Below are 14,865 nucleotides of genomic sequence, written 5' to 3'. Positions count from 1 at the left end.
GAAGGCCTTTGAACCCTAGGCCCCCGCCAATGGCGGAGGGGTTGCCATGGCGACGGGATGGAGTGGAACGGGTGGGACTGGAATCCACTTGGCGGCTCTCGTCGGGTTGGCTTACTCCACGCATTTCCCCCCCATCCGTTTATTGCGGATGCTCATTTCCTGTAGCCACGCCCCCCGTGTCATTCCAGCCAATCATTTGATTTGGAACCATATGCTCTAAAGTCCAATAGGAACCCGGACATTCTTCGAAAGCGGAAGAGAAAGAAAGACTGGCTCCCAGTGGGCGAGTTCTGTCGCCCCAAGCCAATCCTGTCAGAGCTTTGGTTGTGACTGGCAGCTACATTGACGAATCAAAATATCCCTAGCTGAGCGCATTATTACCAATCCCTTGGCACTGTATAATGACTGAAGCTTTACTAGCCAATCATCATCGTGCGAGGGTAGGACTCACACACCCTTTTCCCGCCTCCACACTTTAGCTCAACCCTGTCTTTTGACTCCTGTATGATTGGCAGGCATCTCGACCAATAGTCATGAGGAAGCCTTGAAGTCTGCCCAACGATCGTGGGCAGAAGGCGGGCCTGGTTTGTTGGGGTGTGTGTGTGAGTGTATATGTGTGTGTGTCTGGTGGTACTGAGGGGTCCGTGGGGGAGAAGCACAACCGGCCATGGCAGCGGCGGAGGAAGAGGATGGGGGCCCCGAAGGGCCAAACCGCGAGCGGGGCGGGGCGGGCGCGACCTTCGAATGTAATATATGTCTGGAGACCGCTCGCGAAGCTGTGGTCAGCGTGTGTGGCCACCTGTATTGGTGAGAATCCGAGTCAGGGGAGTGGGATGCGGCGGTGAGGCTCCTGTTTGTGATGGGGAGGCCAAGAGCGGGGACCATACAGTTACTGCAAGATCTGAGGGCATCTACCCCCGCAACACACACACACACACACACACACACACACACACACACACACACGCAGGGGAGGCTTGAGGTGGGGACTTGTGTCTTCACTGGTAGGGGTGATCACGTCTGTGCAGATGTCTGGAAAGGAGAGTCTTAGGAGCTGGTGCATGTGTGGCATGTTGTAAGGAGGAGGTGGGGTGAGGAATGGGAGACCCTGCATATTCCTGCTGGTGAGGCCTCAGCCACAGTACCCCGCTAGATCTACCCAGCTGTTGACATAAAAACAGAGGCGAGAGACTTTCAGTTTAGGGGAGGTGCCCTCGTCAGAGGAGGGCCGGATCTAGGGACTATGGGTCCACATTGAGATGAGATTGTGTGTGTGTGTGTGGGGGGGGGGGTGGGGTGTCAAACCCAAGGACGAAGGCATTGTGGAAGGGCAACGTGAAGAGGTTAATGGTCACGGAGATAGAGATTTTATTGAGCTTGAAGTGAGAGGGGAAGGAGCAGTAGAGATGTAGTGAGGGGAGTTTGGAGGAATGGGAACAAGAATGGAATTGAGGCTGAAGAGAAACCTGTTGAATTGGGAATTCAAGTTTAGAGGTAGAAAATAAGTTGAAGGAAGGGAGTGTGTAGAGAGAGAGGGAGAGGGAGGAGAGGATCAAATGTGTTCAGGATGGGAGGAACTTTAAGTATTGAAGATGAGAGACATTGGAAAGATTTAAGTTAGCAAGTGTGCTAGAGGTTGTAGAAAAAAGGAAAGAAATAGCAATATAGCAGGCGATACCTGGGAAGATTGGTGAAGTATGCTCTGTTGTCTGGGGTCTGTGGCTCTTTTCTGTTGTTTGACCTGTTTTTTTTTTGTTTGTTTGTTTGTTTGTTTTTGCTTTGCTTTTTCTTCCATCCAGTTGGCCCTGTCTTCATCAGGTATGTATTCATGAGATGAACAGGGAAACGGAGGACTGGAGAGCTCGAAGGCTCTCTTTGTATTTGAAAACACTACTCTGTATTCTCTCTCCAGTGGCTGGAGACACGGCCAGACAGGCAAGAGTGTCCTGTGTGTAAAGCTGGCATCAGCAGGGAGAAGGTTGTCCCTCTTTATGGGCGAGGGAGCCAGAAGCCCCAGGATCCCAGGTGAGAGACCGGACACAGTGCCAATGGAAGGTTAAAGCTTCCTCCCTCCCAAGAGAGGGACAGAGGTGCTGATCCCCTCTCTCCTTCTTCAGATTGAAAACTCCACCCCGCCCTCAGGGCCAGCGACCAGCTCCAGAGAGCAGAGGGGTGAGTCTCCTTGTCCAGCTGTATCCCTCTGATGCCAAAGTCTGTGCATGGATTTCCCTGATATTCCCTATTTCCCTAGGGATTCCAGCCATTCGGTGACACCGGGGGCTTTCACTTCTCATTTGGTGTTGGTGCTTTTCCATTTGGCTTTTTCACCACCGTGTTCAATGCCCACGAGCCTTTCCGAAGGGGTGCAGGTAAGAGCTTTCCCTGAGTCTCTGCCCAGGCCCTCTCCCAACCTACAAGAGCATATCTGACACTTTCTTTTCTCCTACAGGTGTGGATCTGGGACAGGGTCACCCAGTCTCCAGCTGGCAAGATTCCCTCTTCCTGTTTCTCGCCATCTTCTTCTTTTTCTGGCTGCTCAGTATTTGAGCTATGTCTCCCCCTGCCCACCTCTAGCTAGAGGAGAATCAGTATTGGGGGTCCCTGCTGGCCCCTCCTTGCTTTTGGACCATCCCCTCACTTCCATGACCTATCTTTGTTAGTTGAGGCCTCCTTCAGGAGGTTGTGGGAAGGAGTGACCAGTCTGCCTAGAATGGGAGTGCCTGCTGCTCTGTACTGCTGGCCCGGTAGCATAGTCATTCCCCACCCTGAAGGACACACTAAAGTCAAGTGCCCAGTCCTCCTTTGCTCCCCCCTCCCCACATTTCTTGATTTGATGTTTAAAGGTGGGCTCTCCCTGACTCTTCCACTTGTTGATTTAATTTAATTTTCCTCTCCTGTCTAATATGAGTTCTGACTCTAAATGTCTCCTTTCCACCCCTTGCTACCTCCTTTATTACAAATTCAATTAAAAAAAAGATGAAATATATTGTTGGGAAGTCTCCCCAGTCCTTCCCTCCTTCCAGAACAGGTACCTCTTCCATCCAGCTTGAATAGATGCTTGGTATGGGAGGAGGCATGGAGTGAGCCCCTCCCCTTGCAGGGCTCCCAGAGATGCAGGGGTGATGTTGCTTCTTTCACACACAGATGACAGTAGGCAACAAGTGTCAGGTGTTTACTCAGGTTGGGTGGGCTCTGGTAGTAGAAGTGTATTGAGGTGGAGCAGGGATTGAACATGGGAGAGCTGGTCATGGGGCCAGCACAATTCAGGGAGGATGTTGAAGGAGCTGGCGGACAAGGTCTGCCTGGGCCCTGCTAAGGTCCTCCTGCATCGTTCTCTCTTGCTTCGGCATCCTCTGACTGATTCAGCTCTGCTCGCTCCTCCTCGTCCTCCTGGTTTTCTGGGACCTTCCTGAGAAGGAACAGTATTCTAGCCTTCTGTTGGGCCATTCCAACAGCTCTCACTTGTTGCCTGGAAGCCCCTGGTTGAGTGTCTTTCACTCACCTCTCCTCTCGTCTGGGTTGCCTTTTTCTCCACAGGATGGCCCCAATGAGCAGGGTGGCTATTCCCAGGCCTCCCAGGATCCCCAGGGCCAGGGCTAGTGTCCCCAGCCCAGACCCACCTACAGAGCCTGTAGGGACACAGGGTAGATTGAGGGCACAGCTCCAGCACACACCACTCCTTCCTTGTTGACTGTACACCAGTCACATGCAGCAATCATACGCCTCCCTCTGACTTTAGTCCAGCCCCTCACCTGTAGCTGGCCCCTCCTTGCCTGTTTCTGGAAGACAAAGAATAGTCTGAGGGAATACTTGAGCTAGGGTGGAAGGCCCAGTGGCATCTCCCTTCAATAGTGGGCAGGATGGACTTTTCTCCTGACAGGATTGTGGTGGAGCAGAAGAGGCTTGGGTGTTGAGTGCCCCGAGGGGAGGGGTGGTGTGGCTCTTGGGGATCATGTCTGAGTAGAGTAGGGAGTTGGCATGTTGTGTCCCTCACGTCATCCCTAGGGTCCCTGGAATTTGGAGGAGAGTTACCTGAGGTGCTGATGCTGACAGGTGTGCTTTCCTGTGACCCATGGCTAGGATGGGTGGCCACACAGCTGTAGATACCCTCATCCTTATGCTCTACCTTAGGGAGGAGCAGTACAGGGCTGGAGGCAAGGGGCAGGGGTGTACCCTGGTAGGGAAAAAGGGACAGGAAATGGTTAAGAACCCCTGGTCCACACATTCTGGACTCTTGCCTTCATTTCCACAGTCGAACATTGTGTTTTCAGCCCAGCTCTCAGGCTGCCCACTGCCGGTCACAGTTTTCTATCTCTCAGGCCTTCCAGACCACTCACATCCTTTATCCAGTGAATCTGAGGAGGGGGCTGAGTAGAGATGACACAGGTCAGAGTCACGGTCCCACCAGGAGCAACTATTCCACCTTCTGGTTCAACCAACAGCTGAATCCTCTCTAGAGGCTCTGGGTAAGGGTAAGCATGAGATCTATTAGGATAACTGGAAGCTGGCCAATGGCCCTGGGATTGACCCCTTCCAGACTAGGCCTTTCTCACCCCTGACATGGGGCTGGATGGGGGCTGTGTTCAAGGGTCTGCGCCGGGCAAGGCCCAGGCTGAAGCTGCATGAGAAGGTGGGATGGGCAGCTCCTCCTGGAGCTGGGGTCACAGTCAGCTCTGACTCTAGTGTGAAGAGCCCTGTCTCGGGATTTCTCCTGGACTCTTCCTTCACGATTGTCCCTGTAGTGGGTAGGACAAAGTCAAACTCCCAAAAGTATGTGGGAGAACATCCAGGAAAAGGCAGCGGGTACAGGGCACATGGGCACTCACTTTTTTCATCAGGAATCAGGGGTTTCCCATCCAAGTGCCAGCTAAGGGTCCCTGCAGGGTAGCTTCCCTTTGATACACAGGTACCCACCTGGAAGGGAAAAATGAAGGCCTTACTCTCTGACTCTGCGGGAGACCATGTAGGCAGGTGCACAGTTAAAGTACCCTTCCTATTTTCTGTTTTTCTGTACCTTATTAGGGACACCAACTGTGAGTTCCGAGGCAGCATCCACAATTTCTGGCTTCCCAGGAATTTCTGCAGGGAAATTTCAATCAGAAGCTGCCCTTTGAAGGTTCTCACACATACTCCAGGCATGGGAACCAGGGCAATGGAGAGCAGAGGTTCACATACACCAGGGCCAAGAGTCAAGGGCTGGGGTAAAGGAAGGCTTTATCTTAAACAAAAAGTGACTTAGCCAAAGCCAAGGAACCCTTACGGTAGACCCGGACACGGTAGTTGGACTTGATCTCCTTTCCGTGCCTGTTCATTGCCCGACACCGGAAAGTCCCCTCATCGACAATTCCAATGGCTGGAAGGAGTAGGGAACCATTGGGGAGGATTCGAGCCACACTGTCTCCTCCCTGGGGAGACAGGATCTTCCAAGCTTCTGTCCGGCCTGTGTTCTGTAAAGGAGAAAAGCCTAAGTGGTCTGGGCACTTAGGGAAAGGGCTGACCAGACAGGGAGGGGTGCTGGGGACCCTCAAGGTTTGCTTCCAAGGTTGAGTGGCCAAGCGGATAAGTCCTGCTTACCAGTTTCCATTCTAGCTGCTGGGGTGGTTTCTTAGGGGCCCCCTTACAGCTCAGCACAAGAGGCTCTCCAATCCGGGCTGTGATGTTCTGACCACCAACTAAGGCTCCTGGGTGGTAGCATCCATCGTGGTAGAGGGGCAGAAGGGGAGAGGTGGAGCTAATGAGTGTAGGGCAGGGTGGGTGAGGGGCTTTGAAAAGTGGTGCCCAAATTCTAGGAAATGTATAGAGAGAAGGGAGGTCCTGGGGAGAGGGGACCTGGACTGTGAAGGGTAGAGTCATTGGGACTGGGAACAGCTCACCCCATAGAACAAGGACCAGTGCCCAGGCTCCAGCTGCTGTCTCTGTTGGCATCATGCTTTCTTCCCAGGCTCCTGGCTCTGTCTGCCCCTTTGCCTGCTATGGCCACCGCCCCAGGTAGAGGTTGTACCCTCTACCCTCCCCCCATCTCCCATCTTGTCCTGTCTCGGAGAATGCCAGGAATTCATGCCTGTGGGACAAGAGTCCTTCAGGTACTAGAAGCAGCAATCTCACCCCACCCCAGGGCACTGCCAGCCTCTGGGCACGCCTCTCCTGGAATAGGGTTGTATACCACTAAGGGCCTCATTTCCTCCAGCCCGCCATATTCCATGGGTCTCATACAGGGGGCTCACTCCATCTTGACTGAGGCAGACTGCTAGGCAACATGGTTCAGCTGTGTTTTTGTAGGAATTTTTTTTTTTTTTTTTTTGGGAGGGAAGCATTCTAGTTTTTTTTTTTTTTTTTTTCTTGAAAAAAATTCTCAACTAAACCCAGGAAAAAAAGAAATCTCTTTATTTAAAACTGCAGTTTTTTTTGTTGTTGTTTTTGTTTTCCTCTGTGAATCTACAAGTTTACAAGTGAGGAGAGAACTGCCCCTGGCCCCTGCCTCCCACCACCCGGGTCTTTGATGGGAGAGGTTCCCCACTGTGACAGATCCTGAGGATGTTCTAGGGGGTCAGACAGAGGGTTCAGGACTGAGATGAGATGGTGTTTATACCTTCCCTCATACCTGGCATTCTATGGCCTCCCTCTTCTCCCCACCCCGCTGATTTTGGCATGAGATTAAAAAATGAACAGAAATACTTATTTCTGGGAAGCTGGGGGAGATACACGTGTTAGCACCCAGCCCATGTTTAGCATATTTGGCAAGAACACCCTCCCCATTCATTCATTCTCCACTCTGCAAATAGTTTAAAAAGAAGAAATTTAAAAAGCATTTTGACTTTTTCAAAATTATTGAGTTTAGTCCAGCCTTGCCCAAAGGTTATTAGGAGGGGAGACAAGGGGCTAGAGGGGAGTTATGCCCCCATCAATACAGCAGAGGTTTGCTTGCACAAGCTGAGAACACCTAAGTGACCAGGGTGAGGACTGCAAAATCCACTTCCCTGTCGGTAGGCCTGGAGCAAGTAGCCACCACCATTTTTCATTCCTATGAGGCCCCTTTGGCTCTTCTCACATGGGTAAACAAAAATAAATCAGTTTATTAAAAAAAAAAAAAAAAAACCACACACATACCAAAATCCCTACTTCTTCAAACTATTAAAAATTAAGGATCACCACTACCAATAAAAACAATTAAAAAAAAATACAGACAGATCCCAGGGTTTTTTGTTTTTTTTTGTTTTTTTTTAAACAAAAACAAAACCAAAAAAATCTCCAAAGCCCAGTCAACAATTTTCTAAAGTAGCAGAAACTCCCTCCGAGGTAGATAACTGAGTCAGACACTCTGTCCACCGAGCGATTCTATTGGTTTAAGATGAGCTGCGTATGAGGTAATAAAGCCGTCTGGAGGGGCAGAAGGTGGGGATGCATGGGGCGGGGTGTTGGCCCAGGGCCTTTGTCCAGGAGTCCCCATTTTTGGCATCTCTGGGTCGGGCAGGGCTGACATCTCCAGATTCCAGAGTATTTAAGTGGGGTGGGGACAGAAAGTAGGGAGCCCATACACAAACAGAATAGTTATATGTTGGTGTAGATTTGAGAGAGAGAGCAAGAGAGACAGAGAAACAGATACCTGTTTTCTGTGTGAGAGGGAAAAGACAGAAAGAAGGAAAAAAAAAGGAGACACCCCACTTTCCCTGCCATGTAGTCAGCACCCCAGCACTGAGTGTCTAGTTGGGGAGGGCATAACCCCATTCGCCCTTTTCTGTTTTGTGCTTCGGTCGGGGTTTGTCCTTTAGATGCCCAAGTCCTCTTCAAGAGTTGCCTGGTGGGAGCCCCCAGCCCTGTGACCTTGAGGGGCAAGGTCAGTTGGAGGTGTCAGAGTGAACACTTCCTGGTCCCTCTGTTGGGGATGTCACTGAGGATGGGGTCACAGCCTCCTGCCAGCCGCCATTGGCCTGGAAAAAAAAGAATGAAAGTCAGAAAATGGGAACCCTGTGTGGGATCACATTCCCGTCCTGGTGAGAGCTGAAAGCTGGAGGCAGCAGGTCCCCGTGACCCACTCACCCGCATTTCCCGTGGACTGTATATCTGGCCTCCCCCGAGGTTGTCCCCGTAGCTCCCGGGCCCCATTGAGTGTCGGAGTGACTCCACCTGCAGGGCACAAAGAAAGGAAGGTATGACACATAGATGCCTTAGGCAGGCCTTGTATGCTTGAGGGTGAGCCCAGTGACATAGCTCTGCAGGTAAAGGATGCTTGTCACGAAAGCCTGGTGATCTGGTTCTGGTCCCCATAACCGACCTAAGGACAGGAGATAACTGACTCCAAAAAGTTGCCCTGGCCTCAGCACGTGCAGTGGCTCATGTTTCTGCCGCCCCTTCCTGCTCACAGCCAGCTAGAAAAGGAGAGGTGGGTTTCTAACCTGGGAGGCAGAGTAGGAATCTCCATTGAGTCCGGGCATCCCCAGAAACATATCTCCGGATCCTGAGAGATTGAAAGAGCCGCCAGAGCCTTGAGAGAGCAGAGAGAGAATTAGGGAAAAGCACAGGGTAGACAGGAGATGAACACAACTCTTAGCTTCCAGAAGACTAACTCTCTGGGCATGCACATGGAGGACTGCATACATCCATAGTCCCATCCTCAGAACAGGCTACTTGTGAAGCTCCCCTGACCACCCACTAAGGGCTGTTTCCCTTGACATCATCACCCCTGGTCTCTTTCACCCCCAAAAGTCCTCTTTGCTATCTGTATGCAAAGCAACCAGGGAGAATGGCAGTGAGCTCCACCTGCAGAGGAAGGGGGCGTTGGAGAGCTGGTGCGGCTGTGCCCCCCCTGGGCGACTGACACAGCTGTCTTCACAGCATAGATATTTGCCTCCTCTTGGAACTTCCCAATATTTTTCTTGTAGCGAATTCGCTTGTTACCAAACCAGTTGGAAACCTGCAGTGTTGGGCAGAGAGAGTCAGACAGAACCCCTTCTCCAGGACACCCTTCTCAAGCAACATCTGAGAACTCTTTGCCCCTTACCTGCTGACCCCCTCCTCCCCCAGAGTACCTGAGAGACGGTGATGCCGCACTTCTTGGCGAGCTCCTCTTTGGCCTCCTCACTAGGATAAGGGTTACTCAGGTGGGAGTAGAAATATTCATTCAAGACTTCAGTGGCCTGTTTGCTGAAGTTCCGGCGTTTCCGTCTAAAAGAAAGAGAAGTATTGAGCCTGCCAGGAAATTCCAGGAAGCATCATTGTCATGGTGCCCTGTTGGACAACATAGAAGCCCGGTAGTCCTGGAGAGGTACGGGAGGGAGCCAGGTACTGGGGGCCAGGCTCAGGGGTCCCTGAGCCCCACCTGGCATCCAGGAAGCGAGAGCGCAGGATCATGACCGCCTCGCAGGTGCTCTGCTTCAGCTGCATCTGGATGGCGCTGAACTTGCGATGGATGATGCTCACCATGCGCTCCATCTCCTTGGGGGCCACAGGACGAGTGCGGCTCTGCTCCCTCAGCAGGTTCATGACGTGGGTCGTGAACTCATTGCATGCCTGTTGGGGCAGGTGGGCTGGTGAGGGGCCTGTGGCTTGGGGAGACCTCTAGAGTCTAAGTCTCTAGCTCAGTGGGCCTCCTCTCCTCACCTGCTCATACTTCTCCAGCTCTGAGTGGTAGATGTGGCGGATTTGGGCAAGCTTGCTTCGATAGTCTGAGTGTTCGATGGAGTTGTCAGGGGACACGCCACCTCCGGAGGCTGCGGCGGCTGCAGCTGCTGCTGCGGAGCCCCCCCCTTTCTCTGGTCCAGCCACACCTTCTGCCAGGAGCATGTTGTCCAAGCGCATCAGCTGTGGGTCCACCGGCTCCTCCTCTTGTGAGCTGCGGATGCTCAGGCCTAGTGGGCAGGCAAGTGGACGTAAGGCCCCAGGAACCCCTCACCCAGTGTTCCAACCTTCTAGTATCTCTTCAAGGCCCAGGTCTCCAGACTTTGCTTCCTTCCCCACTCCCTTTTGAGCAGCCTCCCAGGGTCTCATTTTCCTCATGGCTTCAAATTCTGAGCCCATAGAGTGAGGAGAGTCCACTGAGGTGAGAACCAGAGGGTCACCCACGTACCGGTTTTCTCCTTGATTTCACACAGGACACTGAACAGAGCAGGCTTCATTCGGTGACAGTTTAGGGCATGTTTCCTTAGAAGGAATGGGAGAAGAGTTCAGGGGTCAGGAAAGAGGACAGGGGTACCATGGAACAAGGTGGGGGCAGAAATCTGCAGAGGTAGGAAGTCAGAATGGGGGTGGGTGGAGTTGCAGAGGTAGTTCTTGAAGGAGAGAGCAGCTGCCATAGCTTCTGGGAGCTGCTGGGCCAGAGGAGGCAGAAGATGCAGGCAATGGGACTAAAGTCATTATGGGCAGGCTGAGGCTAAAGGAGATGGTTCAAGCAAAAAGGTGGAGAGAGGATCCAGACTTGACTGAAGAAATAAAGGTGACTGGGTAGATTCTGGAGGAAGGGAAATTAGAGGCCCAGATGGAATAGTCAGTGCCGGGTTGCAGGGGGCCCTGTACAGTGTGTGGGTTGAGCAGAGGGAAAGGCTGTGAAGACTTTTGGAGGCCCCAACCACGATGGAAGGGAGAGTGTGGATATCCTGAATCTGTAGAGAATAGGGTGGGCTAGCTGGATAGTTAGGGAAGATAGGTCGGCTGACAGTTTCTAAGTCTGGGAGACAGGAGATGGGCCGGTGTAGAGTGTAGGGGTCAGCAAAAGGTTAGGAGTGAGACCACCTAGGGTTCCCTCTGTGAGGTTTTAGGCCTACAGGCAAAGCGAGCTTTGAGAGACCGCTAGAACTAAGGAAAAGAAAAGAGTTGCAGGATTCAGAGAGGGCCCTTAGGGGAGGGGGGGGGGGCTTGCAGAGGACTCGGAGCTGTGAGCAGGGTCCCGGGATGGGGGCACTCACTTGGCCTGGGCCTCGTCCAGGCTCTGGTCGGTGATGGTCATTATCTGTTGCAGAATGTCCCCGATGTCTTGCTTCCCTCGGCCTCCCGGGACCCCCCCACTTCCCCCACCAGGGTCTCCGGCACCGGGAGGCTCGCCAGGGGCCCCGGGCTCCCCACCCACCAGCCCCAGGCCCCCCCGGCCCCCGCCAGGAGGGGGCGGCCCCAGCAGCCGCTCGTCCATGGCTGGGGGGGGCCCTGAGGCCCCCTCCCTGCTCGCCCCTCCCCCCGCCGGTGACTCCCCCCCCAAACTCGCCGGGGCCGCTGCTCCCTCCGCCCCAACCCCGCCCGGCAGCCCGCCTCCCGGCTCCCTCCGGGGGTTCACCCCGGCACCGGAGGGGAGACCTGGGGTGCCGCCTGGGCACCCCCACAGGAGACCCCGGCCCCCGGCGGCGGAGAAAATGGAGCCGGAGAGAGAGAGAGAGAGGAGGCCCAAGCGGGGGTGTGTGTGCGAGAGGAGGGAGGAGGGAGAAGGGGGAGCGAGGGAGGCGGCTGGGGGAGGGGAGCGGGAGGAAGAGGAGGGGAGGAGAGGAGGAACGGGGAGGAGCCGGGGGCGGGGAGACGCAGGCCGGGCGGCGGCGGGTGGAGGCGGGGAGCGGCCCGGCGGCCCGGGAGAAACTAGGCTGGCCCGGGGCGGGCCGAGCCGGCGCTGGGGTGGGGGTTGTGGGCCACCTGGGTTCCGAGCCCACCGTCGGGGTGGTGCGGACTCGGGCTGCTGGAATGTTCTCCGACAGCTTGGTTCATATTTCTTGTTCTAATGACTCCCCTCCCTGTTCGACTTAATTAAGACCGGGAGACTGGGGGCTGGGGGAGATGATTAGGGAGGTCTCCAGCCGCTGCTTAATGAGCCAGTAATTAACCAGACAGGGAGGGGAGTTGGCCTCTGGCCAGATCGTGGAGAGCCGCTGCCCCAGGCCTCACCTACCCACCTAGCACACCGCCACCCACCCCCAGATACCAGTCTTCAGTCCAGAGGGGAATTAAGTTTATTAACACAACCAAAACATCAGATAGATTCAGCAGCAGGGTGTGTGGGTGGGGCTAAAGTTCGCTTCACAGCCTCTGGGCCCCTCGGCCTTGGAGCTTGGGGGTGCTAGGGCTTAATCTTTTCCTTTTATCTTACTAGGCAGGAAGGGGCAGGGTCTCAGTCCTCACACTCTGTTTAGTAGCTTGACAGCTTAGGATAGACTCTGAAACTGCCCACCCCACCTTGCTCATTTTCAAGGTTAGAGTACTTGCCCCAAGTCCAGTTCCCTGGGAAAATGGGTCTTCAGTCTCTGGCACCCCTGCCACACAGTGTTGAAGGCTTGCGGTGTGTGGGGGGGGTGGGGTGGCCCAGCTTTGAGTCCCAAAGAGAAAGGGCTGGTTGGGAGCTCAGGTCTCAGCAGGTGTGTGTAGGGGGCCGGGATCTTTGCTCCTCCATTCGCCCTCCACCCTGAACTCTCAGCAGCAACTCCAGGAGCTCCTGTCCCCCGGGGGGCAGGGGCGGCTCTGACCGCTGGGCTTCCATCCGCTGGCACTAGAGATGCCGAGGGAGAGGAGAGCGTTGATGGCCGGGTGGTGGCTTTGGGTAAGAGGGCCAGGGATGGTGTAGGGCAGTAGAAAATCTATGATGGTGTTGAGGGCAGTAGAGGCTGGTCAAGAGAGGTATGTTTTAGAAAGAAAGAAGTTGGGGCTGAAAGAAGCCTGGCCTTGGTGATCCACACCTTTAATCCCAGCACTCAGGAGACAGAGGCAAGTGGATCTCTGTGTATTCGAAGCCAGTCTGGTCTACAAAGCAAGTACCAGGACAGCCTCCAAAGCTACACAGAAAAACCCTGTCTCGAAAACAAACAAACAAAAAAGAAAGAAAGAAAGGGCTGAAACAATGCCAGCAGTGGTGGTGGGTACATGTCTGCCTTACCTGGTGACTAAGTATGGTGCTGTAGAGCTGTTCTTTGTCCTCAAGAAGCCGGGGTGGGGTTGGGGCTAGGTTCGTGGGGACCTTGGGGGTGTGGAAGGTGGCCCTCTGTTCCTCTAGGCGGCGGGACTGGGCCTCAGCCACCAGGTCCAGAAGAAGCTCTGTCTGCAGGGAGAGCAGGGAGCCCGAACGGGGCCCCAGGGCTATGGAAGAGGAGGGAGGGGGCTAAGACCCAAAGGCGATAGCAGAATGGAGTAGCAAGGGGTGGGGGCAGGTGAACGGGCAGACTCTGGTTAGGGGCCATCCGGTAAGCAGGCAGGAGGTTAGCGGGCCTACACTGGGGTAGCCTGGGTGATAGGTCAGGATCTCCCAGGGTTGGTGGAGTACCTGTGTGGCGGGTTCCAGGAGGAGGGGAGGGAGGAGCAGATCGCCAAGGCCGAGTAGTGGAATTCACAGGGGGCCAGCCCTGATCATTTTTCTGGGTACCCTGATGTCAAGACAGGTCCATTCGAGTCAGATGGGTGGCGAGGGCAGAGGTTTAGGCTAGTAACCCATTTCCCCTGTGTTTCTGTTTCTGCCTTGGTGTGCCCAAGCTTTCCAAGTCTCCTATATCCATCCTGTGTCTCTGGATCCTCACATGCCCCTCCTCCCTGTGCTGGCCTCCCCACCCGGGCACCCAGCTCACCTGCCGCTCATCATCATCTTCTTCCTGGGGTCTTTCAGCGTCCATCCTTGGATTTGGGGAGAGACACTGTGGGGGAGGAGTGATGAATTTGGAAGGAGGACGGGGACCCTGGATTCCTGAGGGGAATGGGGGCTGGAAGGGGTGGGGGTGAGCTGGGGGCTGGATGCCTGGGTACTGAGCAGGAAGCTGGGTTCCTGGTCAGGCCCCCCCCATGAGCCCCGCCCATCTCTGTCAACTTCCTCCATTCTCTTTTCCCACCCAAACAGCTTGTTTGACTTCTCTTGCCCCTGGGGAGGACAGACACTGGGAAAAGTCCAGCTGCAGGAGTGGCGCAGGCTCATGACAGGGGCAGGCTCCGGCCTTCTCATTTCTAGAGCCTCAGTGACCCCTTGGCCTGCCGCACTGTTCCTTCCATCCCCACCTCCCCTTCAGATCCTCTCTGTCAACACCGGAACTAGCTATAACACAGGAAGTGGTTTCACTCTTTGGGATCCCCCTCCCCCAAACTAGGTCCCTTCCCTCCCTAAGACCTGATCCTGAGTAGGATCTGGCCCTTTTCACCTTTCCTCTTGACTTACTGGGCCAGGGAAAGGCAGGGTTCTAGAGGGAAGCAGAAGGCATGGATCCAGATGCATTGGTCTCAGATACCTGCTGATGTACTAACACTGGGCTGACACACAGGAAGCCATCAGGGATGGGGAGCTGAGTACTTGTCACTACCCTCAAGCATTACAAGCAGAGGAGGGGACTAGTGTGAACCAAGTGTGAGAAAAATGTCCCTGGAAACTAAGCTAGTGTAGACAAAGGCCAGAGGAAGACTTGCCTGGGGTCAAGAGTGTGGAACACAGAACTTAGTTTGCCTTTTGGCCAGCTCTGGTTAGCCCCGGGGAGGAGCAGGACAGACATCTGGAGTCTTCAGCCTGCCTGCCGTGTGACGTTATGAAGTTAGAGCTGAGTGGCTTGGAGCATGAAAGGGAGTGAAGAGAGCCCTGCAATCTTAGGTGAATGACACCTCTGTGCCCCCATTTGTGACAGGGTAAAGCGGCCCTTACCTCATAGGATTGAAGAGAGCTAACTGTAGTGAGGCACTTGGCACCTGGTGGGTACTCTATAAATGGTGGCTGACAGCCTTCTAGAATGCCCCCTATCTGTACGTCACATCACAGACTTAACAGGGTTGGTGTAAAGCCATGAAGATGAAATTCAAGTCCAAGACCTTAGAACTCTCTTAAATGCCCAAGGATGAGGGGCACAGTATATATCACCTTGTATATTTGTGTTGACTATTAGAGATTTTCCATTGCAGATGATACTCCAAATGAACTGGGACCCCCAGATTGTCTGT

At 54.1% G+C, this 14,865-nt stretch overlaps 4 protein-coding genes across 8 annotated transcripts; 1 reads left to right on the top strand and 3 right to left on the bottom strand.

The window, feature by feature from the left end:
• The first annotated feature begins 503 nt into the window (after window positions 1–503).
• Window positions 504–2,986, top strand: Rnf5 (ring finger protein 5). Of its 2 annotated transcripts, XM_051187272.1 has the most exons (6): window positions 540–807; window positions 1,800–1,818; window positions 1,913–2,025; window positions 2,118–2,172; window positions 2,252–2,369; window positions 2,450–2,986. In XM_051187272.1, the coding sequence occupies exons 1-6, from the start codon at window positions 668–670 to the stop codon at window positions 2,545–2,547; spliced, it is 543 nt and encodes a 180-aa protein (XP_051043229.1). In that variant the 5' UTR covers window positions 540–667; the 3' UTR covers window positions 2,548–2,986. The 2 variants fall into 2 exon arrangements, with proteins under 2 accessions (XP_051043230.1, XP_051043229.1); XM_051187273.1 differs by lacking the exon at window positions 2,252–2,369 and having other exon boundaries at window positions 504–807.
• Window positions 2,987–3,157: 171 nt separating this feature from the next.
• Ager (advanced glycosylation end-product specific receptor) lies at window positions 3,158–6,142 on the bottom strand. Of its 3 annotated transcripts, XM_051187269.1 has the most exons (11): window positions 5,874–6,141; window positions 5,575–5,681; window positions 5,261–5,447; window positions 5,015–5,079; window positions 4,827–4,914; window positions 4,554–4,736; window positions 4,338–4,462; window positions 4,033–4,174; window positions 3,753–3,779; window positions 3,503–3,629; window positions 3,158–3,409 (listed from the first exon to the last, which is right to left on the bottom strand). In XM_051187269.1, exons 1-11 carry the CDS (start codon window positions 5,926–5,928, stop codon window positions 3,313–3,315), a joined length of 1,203 nt encoding a protein of 400 aa, XP_051043226.1. In that variant the 5' UTR covers window positions 5,929–6,141; the 3' UTR covers window positions 3,158–3,312. The 3 variants fall into 3 exon arrangements, with proteins under 3 accessions (XP_051043226.1, XP_051043228.1, XP_051043227.1); XM_051187271.1 differs by lacking the exon at window positions 4,554–4,736 and having other exon boundaries at window positions 5,874–6,142; XM_051187270.1 differs by lacking the exon at window positions 3,753–3,779.
• A 219-nt stretch (window positions 6,143–6,361) lies between these two features.
• Pbx2 (PBX homeobox 2) lies at window positions 6,362–11,134 on the bottom strand. The gene is made up of 9 exons (XM_051187266.1): window positions 10,899–11,134; window positions 10,064–10,137; window positions 9,598–9,845; window positions 9,317–9,507; window positions 9,027–9,162; window positions 8,758–8,911; window positions 8,394–8,482; window positions 8,038–8,124; window positions 6,362–7,928 (listed from the first exon to the last, which is right to left on the bottom strand). Exons 1-9 carry the CDS (start codon window positions 11,117–11,119, stop codon window positions 7,836–7,838), a joined length of 1,293 nt encoding a protein of 430 aa, XP_051043223.1. The 5' UTR covers window positions 11,120–11,134; the 3' UTR covers window positions 6,362–7,835.
• Window positions 11,135–11,903: 769 nt separating this feature from the next.
• Gpsm3 (G protein signaling modulator 3) lies at window positions 11,904–14,467 on the bottom strand. 2 transcript variants are annotated; one of them, XM_051187267.1, is made up of 5 exons: window positions 14,099–14,467; window positions 13,521–13,586; window positions 13,223–13,322; window positions 12,839–13,038; window positions 11,904–12,454 (listed from the first exon to the last, which is right to left on the bottom strand). In XM_051187267.1, the coding sequence occupies exons 1-5, from the start codon at window positions 14,153–14,155 to the stop codon at window positions 12,317–12,319; spliced, it is 561 nt and encodes a 186-aa protein (XP_051043224.1). In that variant the 5' UTR covers window positions 14,156–14,467; the 3' UTR covers window positions 11,904–12,316. The 2 variants fall into 2 exon arrangements, with proteins under 2 accessions (XP_051043224.1, XP_051043225.1); XM_051187268.1 differs by having other exon boundaries at window positions 14,169–14,467.
• Between the last annotated feature and the right edge of the window lie 398 nt (window positions 14,468–14,865).

Source organism: Phodopus roborovskii, unplaced genomic scaffold (genome assembly GCF_943737965.1).
Source record: "Phodopus roborovskii unplaced genomic scaffold, PHOROB, whole genome shotgun sequence".
In the NCBI taxonomy this organism is placed as follows: Eukaryota; Metazoa; Chordata; class Mammalia; order Rodentia; family Cricetidae; genus Phodopus; species Phodopus roborovskii.
The sequence above is the reverse complement of the archived record's forward strand: the minus strand, read 5'-3'. Positions and strand labels throughout refer to the sequence as shown.